This window comes from Canis lupus, chromosome 24, assembly GCF_011100685.1.
Source record: "Canis lupus familiaris isolate Mischka breed German Shepherd chromosome 24, alternate assembly UU_Cfam_GSD_1.0, whole genome shotgun sequence".
Taxonomy (NCBI): Eukaryota; Metazoa; Chordata; class Mammalia; order Carnivora; family Canidae; genus Canis; species Canis lupus.
In genome coordinates, this window is record NC_049245.1 from 2,308,354 (window position 1) to 2,319,152 (window position 10,799).

A 10,799-nucleotide genomic window follows, 5' to 3' on the forward strand; every position below is an offset into this window, starting at 1 on the left:
TTCCAGACTCCAGGTGCCCAGATGGGGTCTTCTCTCCCTGGTTTCTCAGAGTGGCTACTGAGAGGGGGGGAAGGGCTTTTCTCCAGACACAGAATCTGAGCTCCTTCTCTGGGCCTGGGAAACTTACCTGCCCAACACCTTCTTGGTGACTGGGGAGGATTGTCCTTCTGCGAAGCACCCACTTATTCTTCCCCTTCTGGGTCAATTTTAAGGGTTAACACAATATTAACCCAAGAAAAAAACTCACCGTATGCTTGAGCCCCCAAATGGACTGAGATTTTCTTTGCGTTCCCACTAGCCCCCACTTTCTGATCCATCTAGTCCAATGGCTGTGGTTCTCTCGTGCCAGAAATTTGCCCCTGTCGTGGCCTGGCCTCAGAAAGTTGCACACCGACAGGGCTTTAGGCCTCTCCAACACAGGCTGCATGGACTCACCTTCCTTCTCCCGGGAGCAGAAGGCAATGCCAGTTGGGTTTGGACCCACCGCAGACAAGCCTCACTTTCAGTTTTCTGGTTAGTAAAGGTCCCCACTTGGAGTGGTACCCTGGCCACACTCCTCTCTCTACTTCTTTCACCCGGACGCCATCGCTCACACCCGCTTCCTGCAGCCCCGTCCCCCCCCCCACCCCCCCCTCCTCAGCTGATACGGAAGCCGCCATCGGGCTGTTTTGGAGGTATGCATCTTCAAGGTGAACGGCTTTATCCCTTTATCAGGGACCAGATTGGGCGACATTTTCCTTCCCCATTGATTTCGAGTGCAAGCCGCGCTCCGAGTCTCCAACCCGCTATAAAATAAACCTTCCCCCTCCGACAAAACCTTTGTGTCCGCGCAGCTAATCCTCTCCGGAGCAGGAAGGTGCAACGCGCTTTGTTTCAGGAGTGAATGAAGACAAGCGCTTGCACCTTGGCGCTAACCAGACAATAAATTAATCCACTTGAAGGTTGTTATCCGAGATGGGATGTGTGGAGGACTGAGAGCTCAGCCACATACTGTATCAGGGAAGGAGTTTCTTTTCAACCTCTTTTCATTCCAAAAAAAAGAGGAAAAAAGAAGAAAAGGAATAGACTCAAATCAGTGTTTCCAAATAAAGGGGAAAGACCTTGTATTTTTAATGATTGGAGGTGCTTCTGTGGGTGGGGAGGGCGAGGGGTGCCACCTAGGGCTGCAGCCGCTTTGGGCTTTTCAAGGCCGCTCTTCTTGGGAGCTGGCCTGCAAGGTGCTCCCCCAGGACTTTTTCTGCCCTCAACTCCCCTGGAGGGTGCAGCTAAGCAGCAAGCTTTCACCAGCCCACAGGGGAAGGGTGTGAGCCGAGTCCCCTCCTGGGAGCCCTCCCAGGAGGCCCTCCAGCCCCAAGCGGCGCAGAGAGGTGTGGGGAGGGGCCGCATGCCACCCCAGCACGCCCACCTCAGCCTCCCCGCTCACCAAGCCAAGCCCCCGGGCACGCGGGGTGCCCAGGCCTCGCCTCACTTTCCAAAAGTACCTTCCTTTCTTTCCTTCTTTGCTGCTGTGTAGACCTCACCCCTCCCCCAACAGGGGGCGTAGAGCTGCGGTGTGGGGAAAATTGAGGAGCTGGGAGAAGCAAGGAGCGTCAGGGCTCCCCAGGCCACAGAGCTCAGAAAAGGCGCTCGTGTTTGAGCTACCTGGGAAAGTAAACAGGTAAACACTGGGCCGACTTGGAGGGCCACTTGTCCTGGAGTGGGGCCACTTAGCCTGTGTACATTCACCTCCCCTCCTGGGCCTCCGGCGATTGTTCAGCTCCCCCCGCCGCCCTCTCCAGTCGCCTGCCGCTTCAATCCCTCCGGAACCCAGAGCGGCAGAGATGAGCTCAGCCGCCTGAGAAGCCTCCCACAGGAGGTTCCCTCTCGCCTCTCTTCCTCCTCCCCTCGGGGCCTGCAAGTCCCTTTGCACCCATACTAAACACGGGAAGAAGGAATACAGAGTTGGAGGTGTATAGGGCACCTGGCATCGAAACGCTGAGAATACAACCCAGGGGCAGGGAACCTCTAGCTGCTCCGGTGACCGTGGCAGGGGAGGCTATGTGGTGTTGCCCACCAAAGACAGCCAGACTTGTCCCGGGCCTAGAGCAGCAGCCATCAAACTTCCAGCACCCACCTCAACTTCCTGCCCAAGTTTGCAGCCACAGAAGGCCAGTGGCAGAACACTCATGGGAACAGAACACTCTGCTCTGCCCGCAGAGCTTAATGCCCCAACCCATACATGATGGAACCAGGACAGTCTTCTCCTGGCTGCTAGATGGAACCTGGAGAGAATTTACTAAAGAGTCCCAGGCTGAGGGACACTAGAGCACATCCAGGCAGAGCTGAAACAAGTGCACGGCCGGCGACACTGATTGTTTAGAACCGACAGGGTGGGGATGGCGGGGACCCGAATAAAGGACTCTAGACATGGGGCAGGGGTGGGAAGCTTCATCCTCAGCTTTCTGGGCAAGGGGGATCTCTCCACACAGGCCCCGGCTGGAAAAGGCTGGTGGGTGCTGCTCCCAGAGAGGCCTCTTGAGTCCTCACAATGCAATCACCTTTTAATTTGTGGGGGAAGGTGCTTTTGGTGCCCAGCCCCTGGGCTCTTCCCGGCTACAAGAAATCAGGAAGAACTTGGAGCGTGCTTTGGCACAGGACTTGCCCCTGGCCGCCAGCTGGTCCCGCACCGGCCTCCCAGCGGCCGCCGGCCACTCCTGGGGGACTTGCGTTTTATGATCTTCCTCTAACAAGCAGAGTTTCTCCCCTTCAATTATGAGCCTCCCAGCGGTCTCCCTGCGCCTTTTCAATTGCAAATGTCAGCGCTTTGGAAGCAGAGGCAGGAACCACACGGGCGACGAAGAGATGGGGAAAATGGACTCGCGAGGTCCCAGGAGAGAGACGCTGGGCGCAGACCCTGTTGGCTGGAGGCGAGTCCGAGGCTCCGGAGACCAAGGGAAAGAAGGAAAAACGCGACCCACACTGGGGAGAAGCTGGAAGAGGGAGCTGGTAGCCAGGCATTGGCCTGAACAGGCAGGCAGTGTGGCCCCACAGGTGCTCGTGGAAGGTCTCAAGGTAGTTGAGATAAAGGATAGACATGGTGGAGAACTGCGCTGGGAATTGAGCTGGGGGGAGGGGGGGCTCTTTCTTCAGGTGCCATGGTCAGCTCCCCATCTCCGTGATGAATTCCCAGGAGCTTGGATTCCTGTAGGAAAATAGTTGTCTCACAAGCGCTCTGCCCTCCTAGGAGGCTCCCAGGGAGAAGGGAGGGGCCCAGAGTCACCGGGGCTGCTGATTAGATCTGGGGAGACAGGCCCTCAATGTTGGGGGAAGGAAGGGAGATGTTGTGAATGGAGCTAGGTGGCTCCAAAGTGAGGAAATGAGCAAACCCTGAGAACACATCTGGAGGTGATTCCCCCCAACTCATGGCTATAAAGATATGCAAAAAGAGACACTTCCTGCCAAAAGACAATTTTTTCACCCAACCCAAGAACTGACCTGTTCCACCCAGACTCATTTCTGACTTGTCCCCATTCCTGCGACATGTTCTGGTCCTCAAGACCCCCCCCCCCCCCCCCCCCCCCCGCTAAAACCTTGGGAGAGAGGAATAGGGGACAGACCAGAGTAAGGAGTTTTCTGCTAGGCTTGGGTTGAGAAACTTTTTCTTGTTAGTTATTTATTTAGCAGTAGACTAACAATAGTTGGGGTGGGCCCAGCCCCCCCCTCCTGGAGAACCAACTTCCCTCCGACAGGATGGAGCAGAGAGCTCCCACGTGAAAGAGGGGGAGGGGGAGCAATGGGGGGAGAGGCTGAGAAAGACAGAGACTGGAGAGAGAGAAGAAAGCACGAAAAGTAATGGGTTCGAGGAACACGATTCAAACCAGTTTCTAATTCTTGCAGGGGGAAAAAAGAGGAAGGAGGGGGAGAAAGGAGAAAAGAAGAAGTAGGAGGAGAAAGAGAGGAATAGGGAACGTCGACATGAAGGGGTTTCCTTAATATTGTGGACGGATTCAGAAATGAATGAAGAGATAGTCCATTGAAAAGGGTTGAACGCCATGACAACTAGGAACAGCCTTAGATTTATTCCAAACAGTTAGGACACGTTGAAAGAGAGCGTCAATCATGTATTATTTCGCCACTGAAATAAATGCAAAAACCGAGCCGGGACAAAGGCTTCCAACGGGAGCGGGACATTTGTCTACATTTCGCCCATTGTCCGCAGCTTAGCAATCGGTTTGTATTTGTGTTTGCCCGGGTCCGACCACCCAGGACGCGCCAACGAGGGGCTCGCTCTAACCTGGGCCATTGTCACCCACGTCACATACTGGGGGCGAGGCAGCCAGGGCTGCAGAAAGCCGCCGAGCGGCTCGGGGAGAGGCGCCCTCGCCGGGCGCTGGCAACCCGGGGGCGACAGGAGCGCGGCTGCGGCCGCAGCTGCTCGGGGAGAGGACGGGGCACCCGCGCGCTCCGCTCCGCCGGCGAGGGGCGGCCCTGGCTGGGGGCAGAGGGGACGGCGAGACCCCGATCCGCGCGCGCGGCCTCTTTTGCCCCTCCCTGCTACCCCCAACCCCAGCAAAGCACCTTCCTGACGCTTTTCTGGGACGGCTGGGAGCATCAGGTAGCAAACCTTACCCTCTCCCTCCCCTCCCTCCTCCCCCCCCCCCCAACACGCTGGGAAGAGGGGTAGGAAGTACAGCTTGCACTACTCCTCCCCAGCGCCTGAGAGAAGGTGCTGTCCCAGGAAAGTACAGTTTCCAGGCTGGCGAGAGGTTGGGAACTTCACACAAACCTAAGGCAAGCTGGGAGCCTGGAGCAAGGGCTCCGATCGCGCCCCTGGGGCAACCAAACGGAGACGAAATTTAAGGACTTGCTTGGGAGAAAAAATCACTGCACCACCCGCCTCTCCTGCGACCCCCTTCCCTGCGGCTTTCGGGGTCCTCACCGGGGCTGGATGCAGCACGCCTGTCCCCCCACTCCTCTCCTCCCTTCCTCCCCCCTCCTCCTCCCCACCGCTGGCGGAGGCTGCAGAGGGAGGAGGCCGGTGAGGGAGGCATAATAGGGGGCAGGAAGGGCGCGGGGCAGTCTGCCCTTCCTTCCACCCGGAGGACGCGGCCCGCGGAGCCCGTAGGCGGTGCGGCCGCGGACGCAACCCGGCCCCAGTTCGAGTTCCCCACCTCCCACCCTGCCCCTCCCTGGGCCGCCCGCAAAGTGGCGAGAGAACTGCGCAGTGCTTCCCGGCCGGCCGAGGAATGGAAGGAGGTTAGGGAGAGAGAGGCGGAGGGAAGGAAATAAGTCTTTAGCAAATAAAGGGTGGCTGGAGGGGGGTGGGGTCGCTTGGTGGTGGCTCCGGCCGGCCCTGAGCCGATCTCCCTCCTGGGTTTCGGGCTCTTTTGGCGTTAACTAGAATCAATTACTTGCCTTGTCATTTCTAGTACTCATCCTTAAGCCTCAACCAAAATATTGACCTAGGAGGCTTACAGAAGTTGGGCTCTTGCCATTTGAACCGGATCTTGTTTAGGGAACCACCAGCGATGAGGAGAAGAGATTTCCGAGGCTCAGCCTTCGCCCCCTCCCCCTTTTCCAAAGGCGCCACAAATCGCCAATTTTCCGGCTTGCTGGGGGCGGGCGCACGAGGGCGGGGAGGTAGGCACCGGTGGACGCGGAGGATTTTTTTTTTTTTTTTTTGCTCCTGTTGGTTTGTTTTGTTTTCTCTCCTCCTCCCCCGCTTTTTTAAAGATGCAATTTGTTAAAACGATCTTTTCAAGTGTGTGGACTCGCGAGCGACGCGGTGGTCCTTTGTATGTAAATAGTGGGTAAAAAAGGCTCGCCCCGTCTTTGCAATTAATTGACACGTTACACCTCTCATCTTGCTCTAGAGGGCTGTTGGCTAGGAGCGCCGAGCTCCCCAAAACCCACAATTTCACATCTGCAAATACTGTCTTCATCCACTTGACTTCCAAGACCCGCCCACACGTGTCCAACCTTTGCGTTTTAATGTCTCTCCCCCTTTTTTCCACCCTTCCCTCGCTCCCTCTCTCGCTCCCCCTCCCTCCCTCTCTTTTTCCCTCCCTCTCTTTCTCCCCCTCTTCTCCCCCCTCTCCCCAGGTTCGTGAGTGGAGCCCAGCCTTATATGGACTGATCGCTCGGGCAATGGCCCATTTTTTCCTCGCCACCAGCCGCCACCGCGCGCCGAGCGGCCGCCGGAGCCCGAGCTGACGCCTCCCTGGCACCCCTCCTGGAGTTACAAACTAGGGCCCGGCCCGCGGCGCTCGGCGCAGGCCGCCCGCTCCTGCGTCGGTTCCCGCGTGGTTTCAGAGAGGACACAGGCACTGCTTTGGGGCTTTTTCCCCCCTCCCCTTCCTTAGAGTTTCTCTTTTTTAAAATAATAATTATCTCAATAATTAAAGCCCACCCCCCTCCTCCCCTCCCCCATCCCTCCCCCCCATACCCCCTCCCCGCCCCAACTGGGGAGCGCCGCGAATTGACCAAGTGAAGCTACAACTTTGCGGCATAAATTGCGGGGTCCCGAGCCATGTCGCTGACCAACACAAAGACGGGGTTTTCGGTCAAGGACATCTTGGACCTGCCGGACACCAACGACGAGGAAGGCTCGGTGGCTGAAGGGCCGGAGGAGGAGAGCGAGGGCCCCGAGCCCGCCAAGAGGGCCGGGCCGCTGGGGCAGGGCGCCCTGGACGCGGTGCAGAGCCTGCCCCTGAAGAACCCCTTCTACGACAGCAGCGACAACCCATATACGCGCTGGCTGGCCAGCACCGAGGGCCTCCAGTACTCCCGTAAGTAGCGAAACTTGGCCGCCGCGGCCGCGGCCCGGGCTGGACTGTGGGGGGGGAAGGGGAAGGGGCCCTGTAAACTCGGTCCCTCGCCCGGCTCCTCCGGAAAGATTTCTAACACTTGTTAATGATGCCCTAACGATGTCCTCCTCAAAACCCCGAGTACCGAGTACCGGAAAAAGACGTGGTCTCGGATATTTTTTCAAAGCAAGAAATTAGGGAAAAGAGGGGGAGGGGATACCTCCCAAGGGCTGCTTACAGATGTCAACCCAGGACTGATGGCTCCGGTGGAGCCCCCCCACGCCCCCACCCCGACAGCGAGGAGGGACTGGCCTGGAGCACTGGAGCGAGCCATCAAGCCTCGGGGTACGGGGAGAGGATGGGGGAGGCTCCGGGTAGCCCGGGTATAAATAGCTCACCCTGCCCCCTGCACGATCATAGAGGACGCTTTGTGCGGGGCGGAGGGTGTCGAGAAAGTCCGAAAGCAAAAACGAAAGCCCCCAAAAAACCTGCCTTAAATGGCCAAGCCGATCAATGCTGGGATTGTGGGGTTTTTCTTTTAAAAATCTGTCCACGTGCATCCGGAGAGGAAACTGCTTAAGGGGGCCAGAGCCCTTAACCCGCGAAGATCTTCTCCGCGCGCCACTCGCCCCAAATACGCACCCACACTGTGCGAACCCCTAGGAACGCGAGCCCGGAGCCCCCATTCCTGTCACTTCTCCTCTTTCCCGGGGCGGGGGGGAACCAACGGTTTTGTTGCGCATGGAGCAGGGCGGGGGTCAAGACGGAGACAGTGGGGCCGGGCTGCGGGGCGCGGAGGGCCGAGGGCACACGGAGGGTCCTGGGCGCGCAGGGTCGGGCCCTGCGAGCGCGCGGCCTCCAGGCGCCTGACGTGCTTCTCTCTCCCCCAGTGCACGGGCTGGCGGCCGGCGCGGCGCCCCAGGACTCAAGCTCCAAGTCCCCGGAGCCCTCGGCCGACGAGTCACCGGACAATGACAAGGAGACCCCGGGCGGCGGGGGGGACGCGGGCAAGAAGCGGAAGCGGCGGGTGCTCTTCTCCAAGGCACAGACCTACGAGCTGGAGCGGCGCTTCCGGCAGCAGCGGTACCTGTCGGCGCCCGAGCGCGAGCACCTGGCCAGCCTCATCCGCCTCACGCCCACGCAGGTCAAGATCTGGTTCCAGAACCACCGCTACAAGATGAAGCGCGCCCGGGCCGAGAAAGGTATGGAGGTGACGCCCCTACCCTCGCCGCGCCGGGTGGCCGTGCCCGTTTTGGTCAGGGACGGCAAACCGTGCCATGCGCTCAAAGCCCAGGACCTGGCAGCCGCCACCTTCCAGGCGGGCATCCCCTTTTCGGCCTACAGCGCGCAGTCTCTGCAGCACATGCAGTACAACGCCCAGTACAGCTCGGCCAGCACCCCCCAGTACCCGACAGCACACCCCCTGGTCCAGGCCCAGCAGTGGACTTGGTGAGCGCCGCCCCTCCGAGACTCGCGGCCCTAGGCCCAGGCCCCACCCCGGCGGCGGCGGCGGACTCGGTCCTTTCGGTGGCTATTATTATTATTATAATTATTATTACGGAGTCGAGTTGACTCTTGGCTCCTTTGGGGAGGCGCCGGGAGGTTGCCTGCGCCTCCCTGGAAGGGCAGATTCCACCCACCCAGCTCTGCCCCTTTCCTCTCTCCTTTTGAACCTTTGGAGAGGGCTGAACTATAAGCCGTGTTTACAGAATGTTTGCCTCTGGGGGGGTGGGGGGGGGACACCAAACCGTCCCCGCCTTAACGTCCTCGCTTGAGACCGAGAAAAAGACCAACACACACACCCCGCCCCGCTTTTGTGAATTTTGTAAAATATGTTTGTGTGATAGCGATATTGTCAGCCGTCTTCTAAAGCAAGTGGAGAACACTTTAAAATTATAGAGAATTTTTCTCCTTTTTTTTTATAAGAAAATGCTAAATATTTATGGCCATGTAAACGTTCTGACAACTGGTGACAGATTTCGCTCTTCGTTGTAAATATCGGTGGTGATTGTTGCCAAAATGATCTTCAGTATGGGCCTGTACCCCCTGGGCCCGACTCCTTTCTTTGTGGTTTGTTTGCGTTTGTTTATGTTTGGTTACCCCCTGCTTTCTTTTCCTTTTATATTTTGTTCAGTGCAAACATTTCTCAAATATGAAAAAGGAAAAAATGTGTAGGCGAGAAGCCCCCTGCCCCATCTCCGGGTCCTGAGCCCGGGGACTTGGAGCTCAGCGGTTCCGTGCGGGTCCCCAAGAGCGCCGGACGCTGAAAGCTTTCGATTTTTTAAATAAGAATTTTAATAAAAATCCTGTGTTTAAAAAAACCAAGCCCGGCCCTCCCGTTTGTCTTACTTTGTCGCCTTGCGCCGGGCCCGAGGCCTGGGGCATGGACCCCAGCCAGGCCGCTTGCAGCGCTCTCCCCGCGCTTCCCTTCGGGGCCGGGGCCCAGGGGCGCCCGGGGCGCAGGCGAGGCTCCCTCACCCGAGCGGCGGGCCACGCCCCGCGCCTCCGATCCCCAGCCCTGGAGGGAGCGCTCGGCCTCGGGCCTCGGGGCTGTCGACCCGAAGCCCGAGGTCGCCCGCCCTCTGCCGGGTCTCCCTCCTGGCCTCGCGCGCTGTCCGAAGCAGGGGCGGCGGCGTCCTGGCTCCGGGAGGACAAGTGACTTCGGAAAACACCGAGGCGAAGGGAGCAAGCCCCCCTCGCTCGCCCAAACCTACGAGTGGCTCCTTCAGCCTGAGAAGCTGTTGAAGCCACTACACTCGATGACTTTCACTTTGTTGCATTTGATTTACCTCGCGCGAGGAAGGGGGGTGGGGACGCTGAGGTTGAGGCTGGTCGGCGTTTTCTCTACTCCCCACCCCCCTTTCAAAATCCGCCGACTGCAGGCGGCCGGCGAGACCGCTCCGAGACCAGGGCGCCCAGCGGAGCGGGGAGGCGGGTTTTGGGGTGCTCGAGCCTTAGCAATGAGGTGGAACGCCGGGACCGGCGCGCAGGGGAGGGAGGGAGGGGGGCTGCTCCAGCCTCCTCTAGGCTCCTGGGCCCGGGAGAGCCAACGAGCGAGAGTCAGTGGCAGTCTCCACAAACGCGACCTCTCTCGCCTCCTTTCCGCCCCCATTCTTTCTGGATTTGCAGCCCCCAAACCCCAGGCTGATCCCAGGCCTCCGCCCCTCCTAGCATTTGGCTGAGCGCGGCCGTCCAAGCCAGCCCTTCGGCGTGAAACTGAGCGAACTGCTTGCTAGAAAGTAAGGGTTTGGAGGTGGGGTGATGCGCCCCGACCTGCCCGGCTGTGGTGAAGGGAGAGCGCCTCGAGCAAACAGCGCCCGGTGCGCCCGGGGGAGGGCGCATCGGCCCGTCCCTAATAGAGAATAGGTCCCACCACCCACCCCCCCTCGTCGCAGAGAGATCTCCTTGGCGGATGCTGGCTCACACTTGCCCACGCAAGGGAGCATCTCGGGGGGCCATGCTTGCGCTTGTCTCCTCCATTTCGCAGATTTCCGAAAATACCCAGGTCCCTGTAGCTCAGAGCCCAGCGGGCGCTGAGATGCCTCGGGATTGAAAGTCGGCCCCCTTCAGAAATTGTGTCTCTCGCTTTCTCTTGAGCTCCACCTTCATGGCTGGGGAGGGGAGGGGGGGCGGGGGGCGAGGAGGCCGAGCAAAGGCAGCAGTCCCAGCTGACTTTCTCACTCCCTCTGGTTCATGATCAGATTTAATTCAATATCTAAAGTAAACATGATTATCCGTGTGACCAAATCTGCGCGTCAATAGCACTCAGCGCAACACGCCCTGGGACGTGATTACACGTTATTTCTGCGATGCGCACCGGCCCCTAGATAATTCAGGGCGCTGGAGTCTTTCTAATAGCCTCCTAAATGTCCTTCCCCATCTCCAGTTTCATCAGGGTTCACCCAGGTTTCCCTAAATACTGAGAAGTCTCCTTTTGTTCCCCCACAGTATGTAAACGTTTGGGTTTTTAGTTCTTGCTGCTTGTAAAGGCCAAGAGAATTCTCCCCAAATCAT

The 10,799-nt window shown here is 58.7% G+C and overlaps 1 protein-coding gene across 2 annotated transcripts; it reads left to right on the forward strand.

Moving 5' to 3' along the window:
- Positions 1–6,425: 6,425 nt before the first annotated feature.
- Positions 6,426–9,110, forward strand: NKX2-2 (NK2 homeobox 2). 2 transcript variants are annotated; one of them, XM_038571422.1, is made up of 2 exons: positions 6,426–6,767; positions 7,676–9,110. In XM_038571422.1, the coding sequence occupies exons 1-2, from the start codon at positions 6,509–6,511 to the stop codon at positions 8,236–8,238; spliced, it is 822 nt and encodes a 273-aa protein (XP_038427350.1). In that variant the 5' UTR covers positions 6,426–6,508; the 3' UTR covers positions 8,239–9,110. The 2 variants fall into 2 exon arrangements, with proteins under 2 accessions (XP_038427350.1, XP_038427351.1); XM_038571423.1 differs by lacking the exon at positions 6,426–6,767 and adding an exon at positions 7,185–7,434.
- Positions 9,111–10,799: the final 1,689 nt, after the last annotated feature.

Excerpts from the sequence above, each read along its gene's own strand:
- NKX2-2 (XM_038571422.1), top strand. The coding sequence starts at position 6,509 with ATGTCGCTGACCAACACAAAGACGGGGTTTTCGGTCAAGGACATCTTG. Across the intron at positions 6,768-7,675 it reads CGAGGGCCTCCAGTACTCCC|TGCACGGGCTGGCGGCCGGC; the intron begins GTAAGTAGCGAA and ends TCTCTCCCCCAG.